At 36.6% G+C, this 24,666-nt stretch overlaps 1 protein-coding gene across 1 annotated transcript in view; it reads right to left on the bottom strand.

Moving 5' to 3' along the window:
• Positions 1-20,944, bottom strand: part of DPP10 (dipeptidyl peptidase like 10) — a 1,313,078-nt gene extending 1,292,134 nt beyond the window's left edge. The window contains exon 1 of the mRNA XM_074335439.2: positions 20,733-20,944. Coding sequence (XP_074191540.1) covers positions 20,733-20,792 — 60 coding nt within the window. The 5' untranslated portion in view covers positions 20,793-20,944. The remainder of the gene's footprint in view (positions 1-20,732) is intronic.
• Positions 20,945-24,666: the final 3,722 nt, after the last annotated feature.

Raw genomic sequence — 24,666 nt, forward strand, 5'->3', positions numbered from 1 at the left:
AAGACTAGAGATAAAAGCAAGTGTATATAAGCACAGTGCTATAATTGCTAAAGTTGTTTCTCAAGGGGATGCAAGTCAACAATTCTGAAATGACATTACATGTACACCTGGTGTGCACAAGTAAGTAAGTGGATGACCAATGGTGGAAGTCAGATATCTCACTGTTGGAGTGAGAGGTTACAGACAAGAACACAGGGAAGTCTAGAATAATCTACGTAGTATAGTATTAGATGTGGAAACATCAGTATGAATTAATATTTAAATACTTATAGGTAAATGTAGACATATATAGAAATAATTATAGATATGTAAACAAGGTCAGACAATTAAGTTTGCCAACTTGTTGCAGTGCTGTTGATAACTTTTTTTGATATCAGAGGGAGTATTCATTATGAATGTGTACCAACTGGGCAAACAGTTAACCAAGTTTACTATTTGGAAGTGCTAAAAAGGCTGCATGAAAAAGTTAGACGACCTGAACTTTTCAGCAACACTTCATGGCTCTTGCATCACGACAATGCACCAGCTCACATGGCACTGTCTGTGAAGGATTTAGCCAGTAAACAAATAACTCTATTGGAACACCCTCCCTACTCACCTGATCTGTCCCCCAGTGACTTCTTTCTTTACCCAAAGATAAAGGAAATAGTGAAAGGAACACGTTTTGATGACATTTAGGACATCAAGGGTAAAACAATGACAGCTCTGATGGGCATTCCAGAAAGAGTTGCAAAATTGCTTTGAAGGGTGAACTAGGCACTGGTGTCGGTGCATAGCTTCCCAAGGGGAGTATTTCAAAGGTAACCGTAGTCATATTCAGCAATGAGGTATGGAGCTTTTTCTAGGGTAAGTTCGTGAACTTAATTGTCAGACCATCTCTACGCACAGGTTAGTACACATACATATTTCCTAGCCTGTTTGCTGAGAGAGCCTAGAAACAACGACACCCCCATGATAACAAGCACACCCAGCACCCAGAACTTGGTTTCTAATACCATCCACCAATAAAAGGCACCGGGCCTGCTTAGAGGAATGGCTGATTGTAGACCAGGGCATAGAATACACACATAAACCCAGAGTATCTTATAGTGTCAGAAAGTAAGGAAATGCTCAAGAAGCACCAATGATGAGGGTATGTCAAACGGACACAGGAGCTAACCTGAAAGAGTTTCCACTGGCCAAAACTAGAATAATTTGAGGAACAAAATAAAGTAGTATTGGATTATAATCCAGAATGTAAAATAAATATCCAGAGTTCATGCAGATAGAAATGAGTAAGCACGGGAAAAGAGACAAATCTCTGAATAGAATAATTTGAAACAATTTACATAGATTGCCCACCTCCTCAAGGAGACAGAGCATAACTAAGTGTAGGCAGTGCTTAGTACCTTGCTGCCAAGACTAAGGTGTAGGAAGGGAGTAGGGAGCATTCACAGTGGAGAAACCTGAAGCACTACCTTAGCCGAGTAATCAAAGTTAAATCATCAATAAGTCATGTTCATAGCATGTGCCCTTGGTATAATGTGAACTGAATTGCAAGTCTCTTCTTAGGTTTTTCTCCCAGAAAACCATAGCCCCAGTCTAACTATGAGAAAAATATTAGACAAACTCAACTTGAGGGACATTCTACAAAAAATTGACTCCTCAAAACTGCCAAGGTCATCAAAAATGAGGAAAGCCTGAGAAAATGCCATAGATCGGAGGATTTCTCTTTAAACATATGACCAAATGTTGTGGGGTATCATGTATGGGATTCGAGAACAGAAAAAGGAATTCAAGGGGAAACTCATGAAACTAAATAAATAATGGAGTTTAGTTAAGAGTAATTAATGTACCAATGTTCGTTGGTTCCTTAGTTGTGACAACTGTACCATCATAGTGGAAGATGTTAACCATAGGAAAACTGGGTTAGGGAGTATGGGAACTCTCTATACTATCTTTGCAACTGTTTGTAAATATAAAACTACTCTGAAAGGAAAATGTATTAAAAAGGAAGACAATTAATAGCCACAAGGCTATAAAGTACAGCACAGGGAATGTAGTCAATAATATTGTGATAACTATAGTGCCACGTGGGTAATAAGCTTACTGAGGTAATCACTTTGTGAGGTATATAAATGTCTAAGCAGTATGTTGTTTTGTACACCTGCTAGTAATTTTAAAAAGACACTAAAAATAAAAATAAAAAATGAAACTTCTAAGTAGATCCAAAAAAAGAAAAGAAGAAAGTTACCTTGCAGTGCAGGATGGTGTTCTGTTCTAATAAAGCCCCACATGTGTTCTTTGATCATCCTGCTCCTTTCCTGACATCAGCACAGTTTGTTTCAGTTATTTCTCAACTGCGATGAATTTGAGTGAATACCACCATGTTCCTCCCTCTCTGTTCACAAGGAAGCCACGTGTGTCTCAGAAGGCCCAGGTCTTATTATCGCCTAACCAGCCCCCCAGTCTCCACACAGCTCTCTTCCCCTTCCCTCTTTCTTTCCTCTTGCTTCTTTCCCCCCCTTTCCATTCTTCTTATATCTAAATGTTGAAGCTATCTTCTCTCGTATTCCATATATCCCAGGTACTTTCATATATTGTTTCTAACCTCCAATTTAGAGATGAGGAAAATGAGTCCCAGGGTGTTGAAGTAACTTGTCCATGGCTAGGTGGTTGGTAAGTGTAGATGCCTGACCAAAATGCAAAGCAAGGATTTGTCTCCCCATGCACAGGCCCGTGTCAGCGAGACAATGCTATGTCTTTCTCAAAGCATTCTGGATTCTCTTTCTTCAATGCAACATGATTTAAAAAAAAAAAAAAAAAAAAAAAACAAGAATTGCACTACCTGACTTCTAAAAAGAACTTGATTATTACTGGGAGTGAGGAATTGTACAGGAAAGGGGAATTGGTGGAAGGAAGCAAGCAATCCAATCCTAAGTTAAGACAACCTTGAGAAAATAACCACAATAAAGGAAATTGTTCTTTTCCTGGTCAACCAATGGGACCAAGAGAAATCTGTAGGGCTAACACTTATCACCATCTCTTCCCTTCAAAAGGAGTACTTTTTGTGCTATAGTCACTCAGCAAACCCCCTGGGCACTGGCGGTGCTTGCCACCAGTGGTTCTAGTCAAAGAAGGAGGAAGGCAGGCTCCTTAAGAATCCTCAGTTTGCAGACTGTGCTCATCAGAGAAAAGACACCTCCTAACTTCCCTGGGCTCACCTGCTGCTGAAAAATCGTCAAAAAACCCAAAGCTAAATGGGATCTGATTCAGATAAAGCTTTTAAATTGATGCATTTAAAGAGACTGAATAAATTCTTTATGTTACAATTTGGCATGAGCTTTTAATATTAACTACTACATATTTTATAAACTATAGTTGTTGCCAAACACTAAAACAAATATTAAGATGCTTTTGCCTCAACTGGTACTGTGTATGCTTCCAAAACAGTGGTATAAAAAGCCACATAAAACACATCATAACCATGGAAATTATCTGCATTAAACTCACATTTGCCATAAAGTGGCAGTTATTTTTCATCTACAAACAATTATATCTCAATTACTTACTCTCTGTTAGGGAACATTTCATCAAAAACTCTCATTTCATTGATGTAAGGATATATTTTGTTTGGGGAGAAACATAATATCTAATTTGGATTAATTAAAGGAATAGGCATTCTGAATTAGTGAAAAGTTAATGTCTATTGAAAAATATGCAGGTTTATTAGTTTCATATACAGAGTAACAAAAACTAAGCTACAAAGTGTACAGTAAGAAAAGAAGACCTAAAAGAAAATCAGTCTTTAATGAATAGATAATACTGCTCAGTGCTCTAAAGTTGGTTACATAAGTAGTTTAAATGCATATTCTGTGTTATCCTGTTTAAACTTTGAATTTGCTCAACAGTTATTTTCTTTTTAACTAGGCAATTATAATAGCCACATCTAAATCATTATATATGCAGAATTACTGCAGTTCAGACAAATGAGCCTCTTTTTAATTAGGGAAGGAGTAGCTCAATTAAATCTAGATATATCAACTAATCTTAAATTATATGTAAATGTCTATAGGTTGTAAACAGTCATCAGTATACCAATATATAAGAAAGGACTGACGTTTACTAAGGACTGACGTTTACTAGTGTTGAGCTTTTCGTTTAAAGTTTCCAAAAAGTTTTTCTTAAAACCTAGAAATTTCAACATAAACATATACCCTTAGAATTAAAAATAAATAAATGGAATAATTTCAAATGTATTTGGTTGCAATTGAATGATTTTCAGAAAATTAGGTATTTTTATTTTCATATCTAGCCTCATTAACATTCCAGCATATTGCTGCTTATAGTCTGTGGGAGAAAAATAGAAAACATTTTCCTTGGTTAGATGGTTTGTAAGGGGATTTCAGGAGGTGAGAATGGCTTTAATCCCACCGCACTTCATGTCCACCCAGAGATACCGTGTCACCATAGGGACTATGGCAGCCCAAGCAATTTCCCCAGGAATGAATGGTAGGCGTAAGCCATGGTGACAGTAAAATGTGACTCTCTTTACTACAACTCAACCAAAGAAAAAGAAAAAAAATACAGTGTTATTAAAGTAACAGTATAAGTTTTTGCATTAACTGACATATAAAACGAGACAACAACTATTAACATAAAGATTTTATAACAAAAATGTAATGTAGAAATAGCAATGCCTTCTGATAAGCTAAATGATTATCCAATGCTATTTAATTTGAATTGCTTTTAAAATACAACATATTTTGAGACCTCTTGTAATGCAGAAGAGAATATTATCTTTATGATCCTGAGCTGACTCCATTGGTTTTGCATGTATTGCAGAATAAGGGAAGCCCAGGGAAGGGGGGGGGAAATATATATATATATATATATATTCTCATAGAATGTTTTAACACCAGTCTCTGTAAGTAGACCTTACATAGATGTAGAAATACTCAGACAAGGTCTGCTTACAGAGACTGGTGGCTCTCACCCCTGACATTGTCACACAGCACGTAACATGTACCACTTGGTAATAAATTCTGTGATGGGAGTATTAACAATTTAGATCACTAGAACAAAATCTGTTTTGTCATGATGGCTAGATCACTGGTTATATCACCCAACAGTACATGTTCTATGCTGTCTGACAGTGTCCAGCTGACTAACTGAAAAGGTCATAGCAACGTCAGAACATGTATGGTGTAGGCCCTGGCAATCATTAAAAACCAAATGTTTTCAACATTCATTCTGCAAACATTCATTTAGCTTTTTTTGTATAATACTGTTCTTCACATTTCTATAATTTACTCAATTAGTAAAGGTAATAGCAATTTGGCTGTATTATTCTTTCTAAGACCCAGATTAAGAATACAATAAAATGTCAGTCAGAAGACATTTATTTAGGTAAATATGCTGATTATCCAGTTTTTATAAAACTATTTTTATAGCTAAAATATCAAAAATTTAATATAACTTTTAGTGACATTAACAGTCTTGTTGAAAGTTCTCTAACACATAAGGCAAGATTCATTCAGAAATTCTTGGTCCTGTGAAAGTAACAGTCAAACGAGATGGTGGATATTCCATTAGAAGTGAAATCAACTTCTGATTAAGTATAATAGGAAGAAAAGCATATCACATTTTTAAGTGTCTAATATAGAGAATCCACTGGCTTATTATGGTAAGACTTTAATTCTTATCAGGGTGATTTCATACATTATAATGTATTTAATATAATTTATCCTTGCTGTGGTTATATTTTTATTGATTTATTCATTATAACCCTTGTTTTCCAATAACTCAGAGATGATTGTGAAATTGTCACAATCACTCCCAATACTGCATTTAATCTTATCACTGATTTCTTTGATTTATAACATGTACACAGGATGGCCCCTAGGAATCAAATAATAATGATGGAGCATTTTTACAAATGCTTTACATGTATTGTCTCATTTAATTCCCATAACTCGAATATAGAAAGCACTATTAACCCACCTTACAGTTGAGAAAATGAGGTTCATAAAAACTTAGAAAACTTGTCTAAGATAACATTGTTAAAAGTGGCAACCTGGAATATGAACTGAGCCCATTTGATTCCAAAGGACACATTCCAAAGCATACCATTGACAAGTATGCAATACTGCCTCCTGAAATAGATGGTTTGGCTTGGGCTGACAAAACACACATATGTCAAAAGTTTCTAGTTCATCTGCTTTTAAGAAAATGGTACTAGGGAAGTCAATCTCTTTATTTAACAAAGTCAATCTCAAAATGTAGAATTTCAGATATCACAACAGGCAGATAGGAGAGATGTGAGTGGTCAAGCTGTGTTTCTTCTTCCCTGAGATGATTTTAGGAAAAAGGGGAGAGTTAGAAATTCCTGGCTTAATACAGAATTTGAATCCTGCCAAGTAAGATGCTACCAGGATGAGAATTTAGATTCTCAAGAACAGGATATAACTTAGCAAGACTCTGCCAGGAGACAACTCTGGCAGGATAGTTTAGGATAGCCTGGAAGAGTGAAATATGGATGCAAGAAGAGGACTTTTTCTGGAAAGAGACCAGGAATGGAAGAAGAAATGGCCTTTTCCAGTTTCTGTCCCTGTGACTTTCTACCACATAGATGAGCAAAGTTAATACTCCCGCAATCTCATCTCGCCTCACCCTTGAAAACAGATTTCCAACAGCTCTGAAGGAATATTGTTGAGCTTCTCTCTAGGTTTACCCTGGTTCTGTCTTCTCCAAGTCCAAGCAAGCAAAAAAGATAATGCAAAGGATCTTGCCTGTTAATATATAAACAGGGACACTAACCATGCTCAACATATCCTGGTGACAGTCGTACTGCTTTCACCAAGGAAAACGTAGGAAGAGGGTGGAAAAGCAAGAGTACCCAAAGTCCTACCTAAGGGTTGGGTTCCTGCAAAGCTCAGAGAAAAGAGATGGGGTATAGAGTTTTATGCCTGGAGTTTAAGCATCAGTTCTTCCACGTGATTTGGGGACAGACCACTAGCTCTGCCTATGAACTCCTCCTATGAACAGTCCTCCATCTACAAACTGTGGATGATAATTATTCAGTACTTTGAGTGCTATTTGGGTGGCTCACCCATCCTCAGTGTCAGAAAGGCCCAGGGATAGACAATCACAGTGGCTGTCACTTCAAACAAGCCACACGATCAGTATGAGCCACAGTCATTTCCAGTTCCGAACGTCCCTCACCTGTAGCAATGGCCACCAGTTAGGCCAGTGGTTCCCAGCCAGGGGCAATTTTGCTTCCCAGGCCAGGGATGTTGCTAAATATCCTCCAATGCACAGCAGAGCCCTCACAACAATGAATTATCTTGTCCAACATGTCAATGTTGGTGAAATTGAAAAATCCCAAGTTAGACCAAGTGAGATCAGTGGACACAGGAAATCTTAAATTTATTTGTATTAACTGACAGAGTCTCTGTAGAAGATACAACAGACACATTGTATCGGGCATCATCCAAACATTCAATGTTTATTTATTTACCCAAGCCTACCCTCCAAGTCTTACTCTTGGTCTATCTCAAAAACTCATTTCAAATTCTTTCTCAAATCTTGTCCTAAAATGAAGCTAAATAGGACATGGATACCTCTATTTCTACCAACTGTTTTCTACATTTGCCCATGACTTCCTTATTGTGCCATCAGCAGCAGAACTTGGACTCAATGATAGTGGCCAGGTAGAGAGCACGAGCCCTATGATACGATATTTGAGGCTCTTTGTCTCACCTGATCTTAGCTTCACACTGTCCTTGGCCTATTGCCCTCAGACAGTCTCCGGAACATAAGCTGCCTCTTTGCCCTATTTTGTTGACCAGGAAACATTCATCTCAGCACTTTAAATGCTCCCAATATTTGCCCAGATAGTCAGAACCACACTTTTAGCAGTTGGCTTTCCAAAATTTATTGCAATTTATAAAACTATAGTGTGTGCATATTTCATTATACACTGCTATTAGTTTTTGTATTCCTTCATTTCATTATATCTATCAATAATAAATATATGTGATTTTACAGGGTTGTAGTTAGTATTCTATAAGAAACTGCAAAAATGTTTTGCAAATACTTGGAACACACATTTGTTTCTGTCAAGGTTTCTATTGTTAATATTCTCACTCTGGCTCTAGCTAGGGCCAAATTGTTACACATCCCTCTGCTATGTCTCTAATATTAAGAAGTCACTAGTTCAAATGGACTTTATTCATCTTTACCTGTGTGCACTTGTTCTTTCTCCTGAATATCCTGTCTCTCCCAGACCTGAAGTTATCCTTTGAAATTAGCTCATGGTGTTATGTCCTAATTGGTATTCCCAGGAGATGCCTTTTCTGGACTCTGTATTGTTTCTCCTGGCTCATTGAATCCTGGGTTCCCAGTTCTACTGTTTCCATGTTGGACCCATCTATTAGTGATACATAACAAAGACTTATGTGTGGTGGCAACTTTGAAAATGCAAGACTTTGCAAAGTCAAATCTCTCAACATACAATAATTTCCTGGACAGTCACATGTCTGTGCATTTTGGAAGGAAGACCCCTAAAGTTATAGACTTGCCATAAGCAACATTACCATTTGGTATAATGCAAAGTGGCTTCAGCTGTGGACTCAAGATGGGACTGGGTAGGAGGTCTAGTTTTACCTCTTCCTTACTCAGATCATTAAGCCTTTAATGTTTTTTGCTAGGATAAGCATCATGTCTGCCTTGAAATGTTAAAAGAAATACTGATTGAAGAGGGATTGACCAAGATCATTTATTTAAAATGCTGGTTCCCACTAGTTTCCTCAGCAGGGAAGTGGTGAATTATAAATGACCTTGTTGGTATGAAAACTTTGAGCACAGAGTAGGTGCTCGGAAGATATTTTCTTCTTATGTAAAATTTCCATCTTTTAAAAAATAATTATTTCACATTTGAAATCACTTATAAACTTTTCAACTAAAAACTAATGAAAGTACTTAGCAATAAGCCAACTGCAACTGTATTTACATTTTTATTTCTATTTTTTTAAATTTTGTAGATGAATTTTAATATGGTATTTTCTGATAATGATCTTTCTTAAATGAACCTTGACAAAAACATCAGCAGATATTAAATGGCTGAAGAATGTCACCTCAAGTTCTGAAGGGGGTTCAGAAAAGAATAAGTAAAGATATACTCAGAATCTAAAGTCCTACTCTCAAGATATATCAAAACACCTAAATGTTGCTATGCTATTTTTTTTTTCCTCTACGAGGGATGAATATACAATGAGGAAATGAGTTTTTCCAATAAGTGGTATTGGGAGAACAGGACGGACACGTGCAAAAAAATAAAACTGTGCCACTTTCTTACACCACACACACACACACACACACACACACACACACACACACACACACACAACCTCAAAAAGGATTAAAGACTCAAATGTGAGATCTGAAACCATAAAACGCCTAGAAGAAAACATAGGCTATATTTACATTTGTAAAACGCAACCCTTACAGTCTCTCACACATATACACATACAATAAGAGAAGAAAATCCTTTGAGAAAACCAAGAACATATTTGGGTTTCTGTCTCATGCTTATATCTTCTGCCAGAATGAGAGCCATGTGACAATATGTCAAATGAAAGGAAACACTACTATTACCAAGGCCATTCTGGAGCAGTAACATATCAATCTCCACAGTGGATGGCCTTCACTTATTCACTCATTCAGCAAACCCGCTCTGAGCATAAACTCCATGTCAGGGATAGCACTAGACAATAAAGTCACAATGACAAATGAGATACCGCCTTGTCTCAAGGAGCCTGCAGTGTAGCTGAGGATGGGCTAGGTGGTGAAAGGTGGACAGGGTAAAGAAGAGGGTGAAGGGAGAGGATACAAAGATAAGTATACATAATGGCAATGTGGGTGGTAGGTCCAGGAAAGCACAAAGCCAGCAGTCCTCCTGGGACTGGAAGAGAGAGTGTGAGGAAGAGGCAAAGCTTCAGAGAGGAAGTGAATTTGCTGTGAAGTGAGTCCAAAATGATGAGCATTATCTACCAGGCAAGCAAAAAGGAGGGACCCAGAGCATTCCAGAGGGAGAAAACAGTTAATGTCAACTTAGAGGCTTAACACAGCGGGAGACCCTAGGTAACAGCAACTAGTTCCTTAGAGCTGATGGGAACATGAGAGAGCAGACAGAGCACCAAAATAGCAGCCAGGAAATCTGAGCTGCCAGCTCGAGGTTTTAGCACACTTTTCTGGGTTCAAATATGAGCTCTACCTCTTAAGGCCTGGAAGAACTTGGGGAAATGAATGTCCTTATCTATAAAATAAGAAGAATAACTCCTTCTTTAGTAAGTCACTGTGGAAATTAGAGATGTCCCATAAAGGAACCAGAACTGTGTGCATCACGGTGCGATCATTTAACAATAACAACAAGATGATGGTAATGATGGTGATGGCGGTGGTGCTCTTCCACATTCCACCATCTCGAATGCCCCCTTTCTCCCCAGATTCTTCCTCAAGATGACTATTGCTTGCCCATCAAGTCTCAGTCCCATGGTCAATCCTTTCTACAAGTTGAAGAAAGGTGCACCTTCTCTGATTTCCCAGAGCATATCCATACTCTGTTTTCATCGACTTAGTTTTGCTTGTCCTCTTCCTTCACCCCAAGTAAAGGGAGAGGAGCAAAGAAGCGAGCTGTAAGCTACTCAAAGACTGGTTCTGGTTCTTAGGCCTTTTGGTATCCCTTTTTTGTACAATGTAATGTCTATTGTATAAGCAATACTTATGTTTTGAATTAACATACTGATAGGCCAAGTATTGGAAAGCAGAATTCAAAAAGATTCTCTTATAATAAATGTACAAGATAAATAATAAAACAATCTGTAGCTGCATAATACACAAATAAAAAACCTCTTCTACAAGGGTTCTAAATAGAGAATATAACAAAGATTAAAGGCCTTCAAGGAGGTGAGAGTCCCTCAACTCCCTTATGGTTTGGATAGCACTACTAGCATAATGAAAGGTAATTATCACCCCTGGTTATGAGTTCCTGCCGCAGTAACATAGTGGTAACCACCACCTAGATGGACAGAGTTCATCCAAAGAGGCCTGACTTGAAACCAGAAAGTTGCTATGGGAAATGATAGAAAAAAATAGTTTTCAGACAATGGAAACAGCAAGCACAAAGACCGTAAAGTAGTGTAGCAAAGAGTGTGGCTTGTTTCAGGCTGAGAAGGGAGACCAGGTTGGTTGGAGAACAGTCCTGGGAGAGAGAATGTAATGCAACATGGTCAGAGGGAAGAAGAGGGGTGAGATAATTCCGGGTTGTCAGGGTAAGGTTAAGGATCTGGGTTTGTTTTCTGAAAGCAATGATAAGGTTTAAACCAGGTGTGCAAAGTGATTATAGTAACATTTTAAAACCACAGCTTAGCTGGTGAGTTGAGAGCTAATTATGGTAAGGCATACTAGAAGCCAAGAGTCCACTGAAGTTGCTGCAATAATTCAGGTGAAATGTGAGTGTGCAGTGAGTTTGGGTGATTGTGGAGAGAAATGTTTAGACTGAAGATTACATTTAGGAGGTAGAATGGATAATTCGTGCTGATGGATTGGATGGTGGATTGGAAAGAAGAGAGTCAAATGTAGGCTTTGGTTTGAGTCTCTGAAAAGAAGATGGTGGTATCATTAACTAAGTAACGTGAGAGAGGGGTAAGTAGCACGGATCAAAAGTTATGATTCTAATATAATAAGTTCATAGTACCTAGTAGATATCTAAATGACAATACTGAGTAAAGAGACTCATCTAAGACTAAAGGTGAAGCAAGAAAACTGGGTGGGAGACATAAGTATGTTGGTGTTCACCATCTGGTAATTAAATCCATGGTATTTATCAATATCACACAGCCAGAAATTACAGACCAGAGGTTCTGAGCACCTCTTAAAATTACTTTTGGTGTGATTTCATATATTTTATGATTCTGTCATAAACACCACTAGAAGGGCTTTGATTTGGTATGACTTACATGGGGCATGCTCTCTCTAGTTACCAGTTTCAATTGCACATCTAGCCACAATTTTTATGTTACCTCTTAACCTTGGAGACATTTGGGTGTTTAAATGCTCCCAGGGTTTTAAGGGCTCCAAGTCCTTAGAGGTACTTGAGAAGAGGTCACCGTGATAGGTGTTAAGCAACCCTAATTATTTAATGAAGAATGTCACCATTATTTCCAGTCTCATGTTCCCTAAAAGAGTTTTTAAAAAAAAAAGAAAATGGAAAGCAGAATTGATTGGATACTAAGTTATTTAATACCAAAGGAGACAAAGCTGCCTGAATGAGATAATATTGGAACCCTCTCTTCCCACCCTTTTGCTCCAAAGTGATGGAAAAGATCTCTGCTATGAGACAGTCAGTGACAATGCTATATTTTCGTTTATTACACCTTAGTTGAAACAGTGCTTGAGCCATGTTATTGCCTGTCTTTCACAGTATGGTGTATATGATATGCCCATCAAATGGTGCATATTACATGTATAATTCTAAAATCTTTCTTACTGATCTCTGTGGTTTATGTTTTGATTTTCCCTGGCCAAACCATCCAACCTCCCTGAATGTTTCTAACAGAATCTTATGCTTATATGGGTAAATCCCTTCCTCTACTCCCTCTGCTTAATCACACACTTCCTCAAACACAGTGAGTACAGAATTGGTGTAGGTCTTCATTCCAGGACACAATAGTTGAGGGAAAACCTGTGTGGGTTTTCTTCCTTAAAAAAAGAAAAAAAAGAAAAAAAAAAAAACCTAAAAGGAAGAAACTTCTCTTTGTCCATCGAGCATTGTCAATTGTCATGTCTGCCGGCCAACTGTGGGACTGGGGCAGCCAATTCACATGGCTTATATAATAATGAGACTTAGGAAGGAAAAGACTTTCATATTTCTACATCTGAAATTTCTGAGCATCTTTTATTCTTAAATGGAATGCCATTAACAGAGGTCATTCGGGTGTCACTGGGTGTTGTTGAAAAGACAATCAGCAACCAATATACCATGAAATGGTTATCTGTATATTATCTTCATATGTTAAAGAGGAAAATTTTGGTACAGCCCAATGATTGTCAATAGTCAAAAAAAGACTCTTTGGAATGAAAAGGTTACCACAAAATTAAAGCCTTCGTAAGCCAGCTATTATTAGCATTCATGAAAGTAGGTGGTACTAAATCAAGCTAATGAAGAAATCTTTTGTTCTTAAGATTTATTTTCAGTAATACCTGTCTGGCTAATAATATCTTTATACTTGGATTATCCTGAAAGACGGACCAGGAATATGCTACCATCTTCACTTTCTACCTAAAGTCACGAACCTCAGGAGTACTTCCCAATGTTACAAAACAGGGTCCCAAATTTAGATCTCACGATCTTCTCTTTGCACTATTTAACACTTAAGCTTTGCCCTCAGAGTATATCATCAAATCCAGAAACGTAACATACATTGTATGTAACATACATCCGTATGTATTTGCAGCCTCACTTCTCTCCCCTCCTAATCACATGCACTTTATAATATAGTCAGTCTCAGCTAATAATGCTTTCACGAGGACTAAATTGCCTTGTTTCATCATCTTTTGCACATGTCTTCTCTGTGCCTGTAATAGTTATGTCCTCTCTTTATCAACCTAACTTCCATGTAGAATTCTGGTTTGGGCTTTAGGAATGCTCCCAAGAAACCTTGTATTTGCCCCACCTTGCACTTATCACTTAATTGTAATTGTATTAATTTGTATCCTAGGTTGTGCTGCTTAAAAATAAATAGTATCACTCTGTTTATATTTGGATCCTCTTTCAGTAAATGTTGTATGACTGAAATAATGATAAAGCCCAGGTCTCTATCCATCATGCCCTTCTATGCTCACCGATTAACCAAAGCCCACATTTCTTGAGTCTGTTCTTTTGCTTGATTTTATTTGCTTTAGAGGACATACATAAAGAAAAATGTTTGCCATAGCTGGCCTTCCTCGAATAAGATCACCTGCCTTGCATATTCTCTCTTCCCTAATTCTTTCACTGTCTCAAAAAAAAAAAAAAAAAAAAAAAAAATTCAAGTACCAGGTTCATCTATTAAATACAATAAGTACTTTGATGCTATTCACTTTCCATTAAAATAAAGTGGAGCACATTTTTCTTAGGGCAAAATCCTGGAAACCAGAGTTATAAGAAGTGGTGTTTTTCAATCTAACAGTAGTGGTTCATCTTGGAAATTAAGATTTCTGATGAAAAAGAGCCTCCCTGAAGTGCTAGAATGAATGGTATCCGCCAATGCCCCATCCATTAAAACCAGCGGCCACTTGTGTCTGCCTTGCTGACCCAACCTCCAAAGCAGAGGACAGAGTTAGTTTGTATGGACAAAGACTTTCTTCAACTCCAATGCAGAAAGACACTCATAATGCAAAATTTATTTTTGACTTATAGAAGCCACGCATCCTCAAGATGTTTAGCATATCTGTTGTCCCAAGCCTGGAGGCCTCTTTGTCAGCTCTCCAAATGTTGTTTACATATTTCAAAGTAAATTGTTTAGTTCTGCTGAAGTCAAAGAAGACTAGTAAATTTCTCCACTCAAGAGTCAGATTGCATCTCTTAGGAAGACAAATAAGTTTATATGCTTTTTTTCTGTTCTTCACTCAAAGAATCTTAATTGAGAACATTTTATTATCAAAAATCAAAGACTGAGACTATTAAGAGGCCTTTACTAGATAGTAGGAAGACTTACATGAAAACAGGTAATCATAACTCAGAAAATTATTATTAAATAGGTACAGAAAAGATGATGTGAGAACATAGGTGATCAGTTGAGATCATGACAATCTGTTTAAGCAAGACTGAGAACTTTCATTAAGAAAATTATGTATGAGATTTTAAGTAAGAATAGCGGTTTATTGAAAGGACCATTGTGTAGAAGGGTAGATGAAGCTAAAACAAAACAAAACAGCAAGTCCATAGATAGTGGGAAGGCTTTATTCATATCGTGATAAAACCTCTCCTGAATTCAGCCACATGTACGATCTACGTAGCTATTCAAAGTATCTCCCATTTTTTGGGAGCACAGCACTGGGATGAGTAACGGCATTTTTATTGAATTAATCAGTCCTTTACATGGCATTTAAACGCAGTCTCCTTCTTCTCCTACCTTCCTGACACAGGCCCATGAAGACATTTTGGAGATGTTACTATAATATTAGAAGACACTTTTCAGCTCCTAAGTGTCTTTGAAATGAGTTTTTTATCATCATTATAGTTAATAATAATTGCAAATAAAAATTTCAGCTTTTATGTCATAAAAATTGATTCTCACTATATACCTCTCTATGAAAATGTCATATAGCTCTTAAAATTTCTTCTATGTAGAACAAATTATAATACAGAGCACTAACACAAAATTTTTGTTTTGGGAGATAATTTAAGTCTATTGCCCTTCTGTTAGTGGGGGGGGGGGACACTTAACAGGGTTAATTACCTCCCCCAAGTCCACAGGGTTTACTTTGGTACAGAGAGAGTGAGAGTTCAAATTAAGGATGGCCCTCAGAGAGAAAACCCGTCCAATCTGCCTTGTACTACGTCTGCGGGCAGTCACGTAGGCTACGTACATTTGATCATTTTTCCCAATGGTCACTCTAAAAAACAACAACAAAAACATGAGTTCCATTAAGAATTTCTAAGACATAAGTCTGTTCAGAAGGTAAACTTCCTTTATTTCAGGGTTTATCACCCAGTGAATCTAGTTCTGCTAATGTAATACCATGCCAGGTCTGTCCATGGGAGGTCAGGTTTGAATACGATGATTAATTTTGTTCCAGTTGTGGTATGCTGCTGTCAGTTACATCCTATCAACATGGCATATGCCAAAGGGCTAAAGAACATTTATGAAGAGAAGAAAGGCTATGGTGATATTCCCACCTACCATTGCTTTGCTAAGTTTCAGATGACACTGGCAAGAAGTAAGACACTTGCCCAGCACATTTTCTGCTTAGTGTGACTGTGACTCTCCTTAGTTACCAAAGGTGTTGATTAGCAGATGACCTCAAATCAAAGTCAGAGAACAAAACCATTGAAAACCAAACAAAAGTTCAATGCACTTTTTGTGAGAAATTTGCTATGAATTCAAAAGAAATAGCAAGGTTTTCAGTTTGGTTACCTATAAAACACGGTCTTAAAATTTTATTTAGCTCATCTTAGAGCTGATACACATTAACAGTTATTTAATAATCAACAACTATATATTCAACATCTACTGTGTGAAAGGCTTTGTGTCAAGTAAGCCCTGTGAGAAACACAAGAGTTGGACCTGATGAGAGCTCAGCTCTCATAGAATTCATGTTCTTTAATCACCATAAATATCATTCTGAAATTGTCTGACTCCACCTGTGATACCCAAACCAGACAATTCTTTCAGGTGGGCCATAACACAAGTGCGTCCCATTCTACAGTCCTTCACCTCAGTGTTTCAGAAATTTTAATGTATGTGAATCACCCAGAGGGCTTGTTAAAACACAGATTGCTGGGCCTTACTCCAAGTGCTATATGAAATACAGATGTGGTGCCCTCACTTAGGCTGGAGTGGAATTAATCAGTAAGATGCCAGTTGGTGTAATTCCAAGCTATTCGCATCATTTAAACTCATCACATTGTAACACTCCAAAATGCCAATTTGCTAAAGACAAAAATTCCAATGCTACAGATTTAACTAAAAACACTTGTGATAAAAATTTCATTCTTTTTTACTCCCTTATTTTATTTGTTTCTTATACCTCAATTTTGGATGAGGCTGTGGGTTACAGGTAGTTAGAGGGGAAAGTCTTTATTAGCGTAATAATGTATCAATAGTACAATATAAAAGGCAGTCATATTATGAAAAGTGTTTGCCTACTCATAAGAGTTTTACTCTGAAGACAAAAATTTTAAACATGTCTTCAAATATGTTTTGTAAAACCTTGCAGCTACTCCAGTAGAGGTATGTAGAAAGAAATGAGAACTTTTAGACCTTGGGAGCCTTTCCAATATAGAACTCAGAACCGGGATGTGAAAGTAGCAACAGAATAAACCAAGCAGCTCTTGAAAAGGGATAAGGGAAGGAGAGGCTGACATGAAAGAATTACTAGATGAGAAAGGTAAAGAAATATTGAATACTATGTTTTGGGGTTTCTATAATAAAATAAAATACATATGATCCCTGATCTAGAAATCACCAACCTGACAATTTACATACTATTTCTAACTTCAAATCATGATAAAGGTGGATGATTTCCTTTAAGGTGGATGATTTCCTTTCCTACCCTTAGACATACATGGATGTTAGATTTTTATGAAAATATGAAAGAAATAAAAAATATCTACTATTTTAGGTGTAATTGTAAATTTGCAATTCCACTGAAAAATAAGTAAGCCAAGTCCAGAGATTTGACAGGAATGTTTAATTTGTTTTCAGTATAGCCAAAAAAAGCCAAGATAGAGAAGAAAAGAACAAGCTTGTTGCTTAAGGTGGGGACAATTTTTCAGAAATCAAGTTTATAATAAGCTAAAATTAGGTCTATATTTAGCATTCCAAGATAGTCCCTAAAACTTTCCATTACAGACCTCAGAGTGAAAGATCCTTTTTTTTTTAGAGTGTTGCTACCTTGACAGCAAGATTTACAATCATTTCAGGAAAAGCTTTATTGCTTTACAAGCTCTGAAATAGGAAAAGGATTAATAAGTGCATTGCATTCAACATTTTGTCCAAATTGATCTGAAAACATGACTGGCCCCTTTATTTGACTTTCTCAGTTCTGCTATCTCTTATCATCTTTGACTATAGGAACATACCTGCTCAAGCACAGCAGAAAAAATGTACCAGGGCTTACGAATGTCAGGCAACCTCAATAATGTTGACCATCAGAGCCCTTTCTCCAACGCTACCAATGCCATGACTACAAACAGCCACAAACAACACCGGAAACAAATGCTGAATTTGACCCACTGCAGATATTGCTTTTTAAACTTCAAGTAAGGAAACACACACACACACACACACACACACACACACACCTACCTCTGTTTTTTCTTCTCCTACACATTTTGGCTTTTGAAGCTATTTTTAACCAGTGCAGTTAATTTTTGTTCATTCCCATTACATTATTTTTAGCAGTAGTTAAACTGTCAAGAGAAGGAAGAGCCAGTATTTACTACACTGACATTGGGGAACAATTCCCTTGATATTTATTACACTGAACTATGAGGGGAAAAGTTCTTAGATGTTTTAGAATTTCTAAATGGAGCAATTTATGAGTTATTAAGTATTTGGATATTTCCAGAGCCCAAAATGGGTCACTTATAATTATCTATAGGCCAACCAGTTTCCATAAGGAAGTTTTATTGAAAATGTTCAGAGAGCAACTTTAAGAGTGAGGGGAAAATAAATTCTAAAAAACTAAGATTCAGAAAGTTCAAAGAGTCTGTTGAGCTTCAATACCTCATAGCTTTCCAAAATCTCTCATCTTAGCATTTTTCCTTAAGTTGTGACTGCATTTTGTTCATAGGCTAATGCATTACCTAAATATAGATAGCCATTTTTAGTATAAATTCCAAAAGCCATAAATGTTTCATAATTGAGCACATAATTTGAAGTAAAAGAGCTTTTCCACTCATTTCTTTTTACCACTGCAAATTAGAAAATATTCAAGTAATTACTCCTTTAATAGTTCAATGTTCACAAGTATATATACTTTATGAACATCACAAGCATCTTTTTCTCCCCACAGCAATATCAATGTGGTGGGGGGACAAAAATAACTTAACTTCTACAATTAACCAAATCACCCAGAGCTTTGATTCAAGATTCCTTCATTAAGCCATTAACATAATACATTGCTAAGTGGAGGACTGTCCAATTTTTATGATGCCTTTCATTTCAATTCAATGGCTGCAGTTAGAATAAAAAAAAAAAAAACAGCAACTGCAAGATCAGCAAGATGATGCAAAACCCTTACACTAGACACATTTTTCTGCCTCCACAGTTTATCTGAGGGCAGTTGATGCCAGAGCACTAATAAGGGAAGTGATTTTAAGTAACAGAAGTAGCATTCATTTGTCCTTACCCAATAAATAAAAGGGCAAATAAAACACTTGATGCCTATGACCTCGAACACTTAAACAGAAAGTACTGGTCATTTTATGGTTTTCTAACCATACTCAAAGGTAGATAGCCAGTTCATAATTCAATCCCACTTTAGACTACAACACGTACTCCCGCTAGAGTTTATATATTACAATCCAAAGTGTCATATAGCTACTGTTATGGCATTGTTTGGTGATGGTGTGCTTATATAATTGACATACATAGGAATCTGACATGCAGAAAAAAAACATCCTAAATCTCAGCATTTTATTTCTAAACTTGGACACAGTGCAGAGAAGTCCAATGCTGAAAATGTTTCTGCTTTTACCATTAGAGATGGTGTAAATTATCTGAATTTGTGTTCTTCATGATTTCAGCTAATGCTGTCTGTTTATTTATGATGCGAGTGTAATTACGAATTGATATATCCTGGAGACCTCATTGTTTTTAAAAATAATTTCAGATAAATGATGCAAAACATTCAGTTTATGGTGTATTTGTCACGGAAAGACTCTGACAAACAGTAGGTAAGTTCACAAGACAGAGAATTATTCCTGAAAATTATATTACTTTTGTAATTACAGTCTATGAAGTATTGCCAAAGGCCTGAGATATAAACCTAAAACTAATGTAATCATAAAAATCCAGTTTTCTCAAATTTTGAATTTTAGTAAAAGGAATGTAATTATATGTGAATTAGAGATTGCAGTAACTAAAGATGATCCATCACATTATCAGATATTTTATATAAAAGAATTTGAAAGGAACTCATCACTTTGCCCCAAGTGCAAAGTATCCACACAGACAATAATCTAATACAGATAAATGGCAAAATAGAATAAACACTTCATTGCAAATATGGTTACTTATAAGTCTCCTTGTAAGTCAGAACATCCCAAATAAAAACAAAGAAGACAGCATAAACATTACTTAAAACTAAAATAGAACAGTAAAATTGTAATCTTCGTCCTTTTCCTTTAATCATTTCAGAAAAGCCACAAATTTAAAGTAAGCATATGAATTAAAGAATCCCTCCAATCACCTTACTGGTTTTGAGTTATATGGTGACATACATAAGAATATATGGTTTTATACCCCCTCTAGAGTCTTTTATACTCCCTCACTATCTTCACTTTAGTATAACCACCAGTTCAACATTTACAATGAATGATACACTTTTCTTTGGAAAAGATAAGAAGTCCTAAATCCATATAACAATGAAATACTGTTATCAAATCACATTCAATTTAGTATTATCTGTTTCTGGAAGTTTGCAAATTCTTCACTAGTCATATCTGGAAAACTAACATGGACTAAAACTCTTCTAGAAGCTGACTAAACTTTGTTCCTGAAATATACCACTCACAGATCCTCAGTCAACAAAGCAAAAGTCGTCAAAGTAAAAGAATTGTTAAGTGGAAACTACTCTCTCCAGTCTACACACACAGGCAAACAGAACCAAATGCTTTACACAAATCTAACCTCTAATTCAAACTCAAACCAGCTGGGTGTCTCCACTGTATGTCCCCCTTCCATACCAATGTCCATGTGTTAAGTAGACGGATGAACATACATGTGTCAAAGCAGAGGGAAGAGATAAAACCTCGGTCCTACCTTGATTGTTTTCAAGGGCTGACACTTGATGTGATGGGACACGCTGGCAGTTTGGTTCATGTTTCAGGACCTTGGACAGCGCACGATCCCAGGTGGAGTTGCAAGGCTGAATCAGAGATCAAGTCTCCTCTACTAGACTTCAGCGGGGCTGCTGCTGTTATAGCTGTTGTTTCTACTGCTGCTGCTGCTGCTGCTACTGCTGCTGCTTTCTCACTCCGGAGGCTGAAACGCTGTCAGATTGGAGGAATTTGAAACTCAGCCATAAATAAAGCATTCACTTGGTTCATTCTCAAAGCTCTTGGCGATATGGAATAGAAAGCTAAAGACTGTTTCAATTCACTTGTGCTGTACCTTTTCGGTACTGAGATGTGACAGGTTCTCAATACATCCAATGATCTTAGCTCTCATTCTCCTTTCAAAGGGATGAACAACAGAAAACATACAGAGATCAATTGCAACACCACAGTTTAAAGGGACATTCTCAAGTCCCCTGATTCTAACCAGTTTATACGTTTCTTCAGTCTCTCTTTTTCTGCCTCTCTCTCTCTCTCAGCTGTTTTTTTTTTCTTTTTTTCTTCTTTCTTTCTTCCTTCCTTCTTTTTTTTTTTTTTTTTTTTTTTTTTTTTTTTTTTTTTTTTACCATAATTCATTCTCATTCTGATACTAAATTTTTATTCCTTCTTGGGTACTGCTTGCAGTCAAAACATCAGTAAATGCTGGGAAAGGACCTGTTGTCTGGTTTAAGGGTGAAGATTTTTACATCTCTATTCTCTGTGGATATTTAAGAAATTCTGCAGTTACAACCAGCCAAGGGACTGACTTTTATACAAGCTGGGAAAAAGCTTGTGGTATATAAAAATGTTGTCAAACACAACAGTTACTGAATGTTGCACAAAAGCAAGAAACCAGTATATTTTTTCCTTTCCTTTTTACTTTTAACTGTATCTTTTCTTCTGGCAATGCTTTTTGTTGTTGTTTTATGTTTTTTGTTTGTTTGTTTCTTTCTTTTAATTTCCTGGGACAAACTAGTAGTTAGCTCATGCCAGTTCAACTTCTCAAATAGTTGCTTCTTGTCCCAAATTACATGTCAGCAAAATAAATCATAAATACTTATGAATAAAGTATCTGAAGAGTCACCAGTTCCCACTGTTACATCAGCACTAAGATGAACTTAACCCTAATTGGAAATAAGAGATCCAGTAGGTTTGACTTAATGGAGTACATTATTTTCCAATATGTATTATAAATGATTAGATGTGACCTAGGCTGAATGTGTATGTCTCATGTATATTTGAAGACCAGCACTTTTTACTCATCAGAAATATATCCTGCTGGTGAAATGCCAAGTTTATAGGATCGAACTACATGAAGCTTTCAGAAAGCTTTATGATTAGGGCAAGAATACTATAGATAAACTCTAAATGAAAAGGAATACATTAATAGGTTTGGTGACGTAATGAAATTTATACACTATTAAAAACATATATTCTGTTTTGAACTATAAGGAGATCTAAACATTCTGCACAGCAGTCCAAATGTTTGAGAATGGTTGGGTTTCAAAAGATGATAGTTCAAACAGAACAGTGGAGGCAAGAATTAGACAGCAGTAAGATCAGAGAGTCTGAAGCCAAAAAGGTTACTAGCAGGAGTATTGAAGAAATCAAGAAAATTATGGTCCCAACATATACGGAGGTTCCTCAAAAAATTAAGAACAGAATTACCATATAACTCAACATACAACCCAACTCTTCTGAGTATCTACCCAAAAGCTCTGAAAACATTTATCCATAAACATACATGTACCCCTATGCTCATTGCAGCATTACTCATGGTGGTCAAGACATGGAAACAACGAAAGTGTCCTTTGATAGATGATTGGATAAAGAGGATGTGATATGTATATACAGTGGAGTATTACTTGGCTAATGAATAGATGAGATGCTGCCATTTGTGATGACATGTATGGATCTTGAGATGATTGTGCTAAATAAAATATGTCAGATAGAAAAAGCCAAGAACCATATGATTTCACTCATATGTGGGATATAAAACTAAAAGCAACAAATGAACGAGACAAACAAAAACTCATAGACATGGACAACAGTTTTGTGGTTACCATATGGTAAAGAGGAAGGAGGGTGGCAGAAGAGGGTAACAGGGGTCAAATATGTGGTGACATAAGGAGATTTGACTTTAACTAGTAAACACAAAATGTAATGTATAGATGATGCATTATAGAAATGTACACTGAAAACCTATATAATTTTATTAACTAATGTCACCCCAATAAATATAAAAAACAAACAAAAAAGAAAATTATGGGCAAGGAAAGGAAGCCAATAAGAACCAGGCATTCTAACTGGTGTGAGGTGATATCTCAAAAAATTAAGAATAGAATTACCATATGACCCAGCAATCCCTCTTGGGTATTTACCCCAAAAATCTGAAAACATTTACCATAAAGATATATGTGCTCCAATGTTCACTGTAGCTTTATTTATGGTGGCCAAGACATGGAAATGACCAAAGTGTCTTTCGATAGATGATTGGATAAAGAAGTCGCAGTATATATACACAATGGAATACTATTGTGACATAAGAAAAGATGAAATAGTGCCATTTGTGACAACATGGATGGATCTTGAGATTATCACACTAAATGAAATATGTAAGACAGAAAAAATTGAGAACCACATGATTTCACTGATATGTGGGATATAAAACTGAAAGCAACAGAGGAACAAGAAAAACAAATAAAGAAACAAAAAACATAGACACAGAAAATAGTGGGAGAAGAGGGTGGTACATGAGGGTAAAGGAGGTCAAATATATGGTGATGGAAGGAGAACTGACTCTGGGTGGTGAACACACAATGTGATATATAGAGGATGTATTACAGAATTGTACACTTGAAACCTATGTAACTTTACTAACCATTGTCATCTCAATAAACTTTAATTAAAAAAAAAAAGAACCAGGCAAATTTTGTGTCCATGATCTATACTAACAGTATCAGGGCATCACATTGAGCACAATTAGAGGAACAAGAAATCTTATGATTCAAAGTTTAGAATTTTAAATCACAGGTGTGGCTGGCATTGTGGCTTACATCACATTGTTACTGGTCAGTGATGACTTGAATAATCCATAAACTGAAGGAAAATTTGTATTAGAAATTTTAAAACATTATGTATACAAAAATAATGAAAAAATATTTCGAATTTGTAGGATGCAGCTAAATCAGTGTCTAGATGGAACTGTATGTATTTAAATGCACATATTAGAAATGCAGAAAAGCATAAAATTAATAATTAGTAAGCTAAATGTTGATCTCAAGGAGTTATAAACATAATGGTAAAATAAAAGATGGCATGGGGAGGAAATAATAACAAGAAGGAAAGCAATTAATGAAGTAAAGCGAATACAAAGTGTACAACCCAGTGAACAGGCCCATGAACACTTCAACATATAGTTATCAGTTTGATAATCTCTGAAGAAAGGAAAAACCTTCGCCAGGTAGTTTGGCTCAGTTCCTCCTTCTTAGACAGAACTTGGTACCAGATATCTGAGGAACCTCCACACTCAACTATCTGGGTAGTTCAGGTAGAGCGGGGGTGGGGGGTGCAGGAATATCCTGAGGGGTGGGGTGCAAGAATTCACATAAAGCTGCTCATCCACATCAGAAAACTATACAGTATGGAAAGAACAAGCAACCCTCCTAGGAATCTTAACTGGGCACGATGAGAGACATTTCCCAGCCTACCACCAAGAAGGCAGGGGTGTCTAGACTGTGACCAGAGTAGTCATATAAAACTTCATTCCGTAGCTGCAGTTCTTCAAAAATGTCTTCCATCCCCACTTGGATGGCAATCAGAATGTGAGAGAGAGACAGAGACAGAGAGAGAGAGACAGACAGACAGACAGACAGACACAG

Source organism: Rhinolophus sinicus, chromosome 17 (genome assembly GCF_057876585.1).
Source record: "Rhinolophus sinicus isolate RSI-liver-muscle chromosome 17, RSI-T2T, whole genome shotgun sequence".
In the NCBI taxonomy this organism is placed as follows: domain Eukaryota; kingdom Metazoa; phylum Chordata; class Mammalia; order Chiroptera; family Rhinolophidae; genus Rhinolophus; species Rhinolophus sinicus.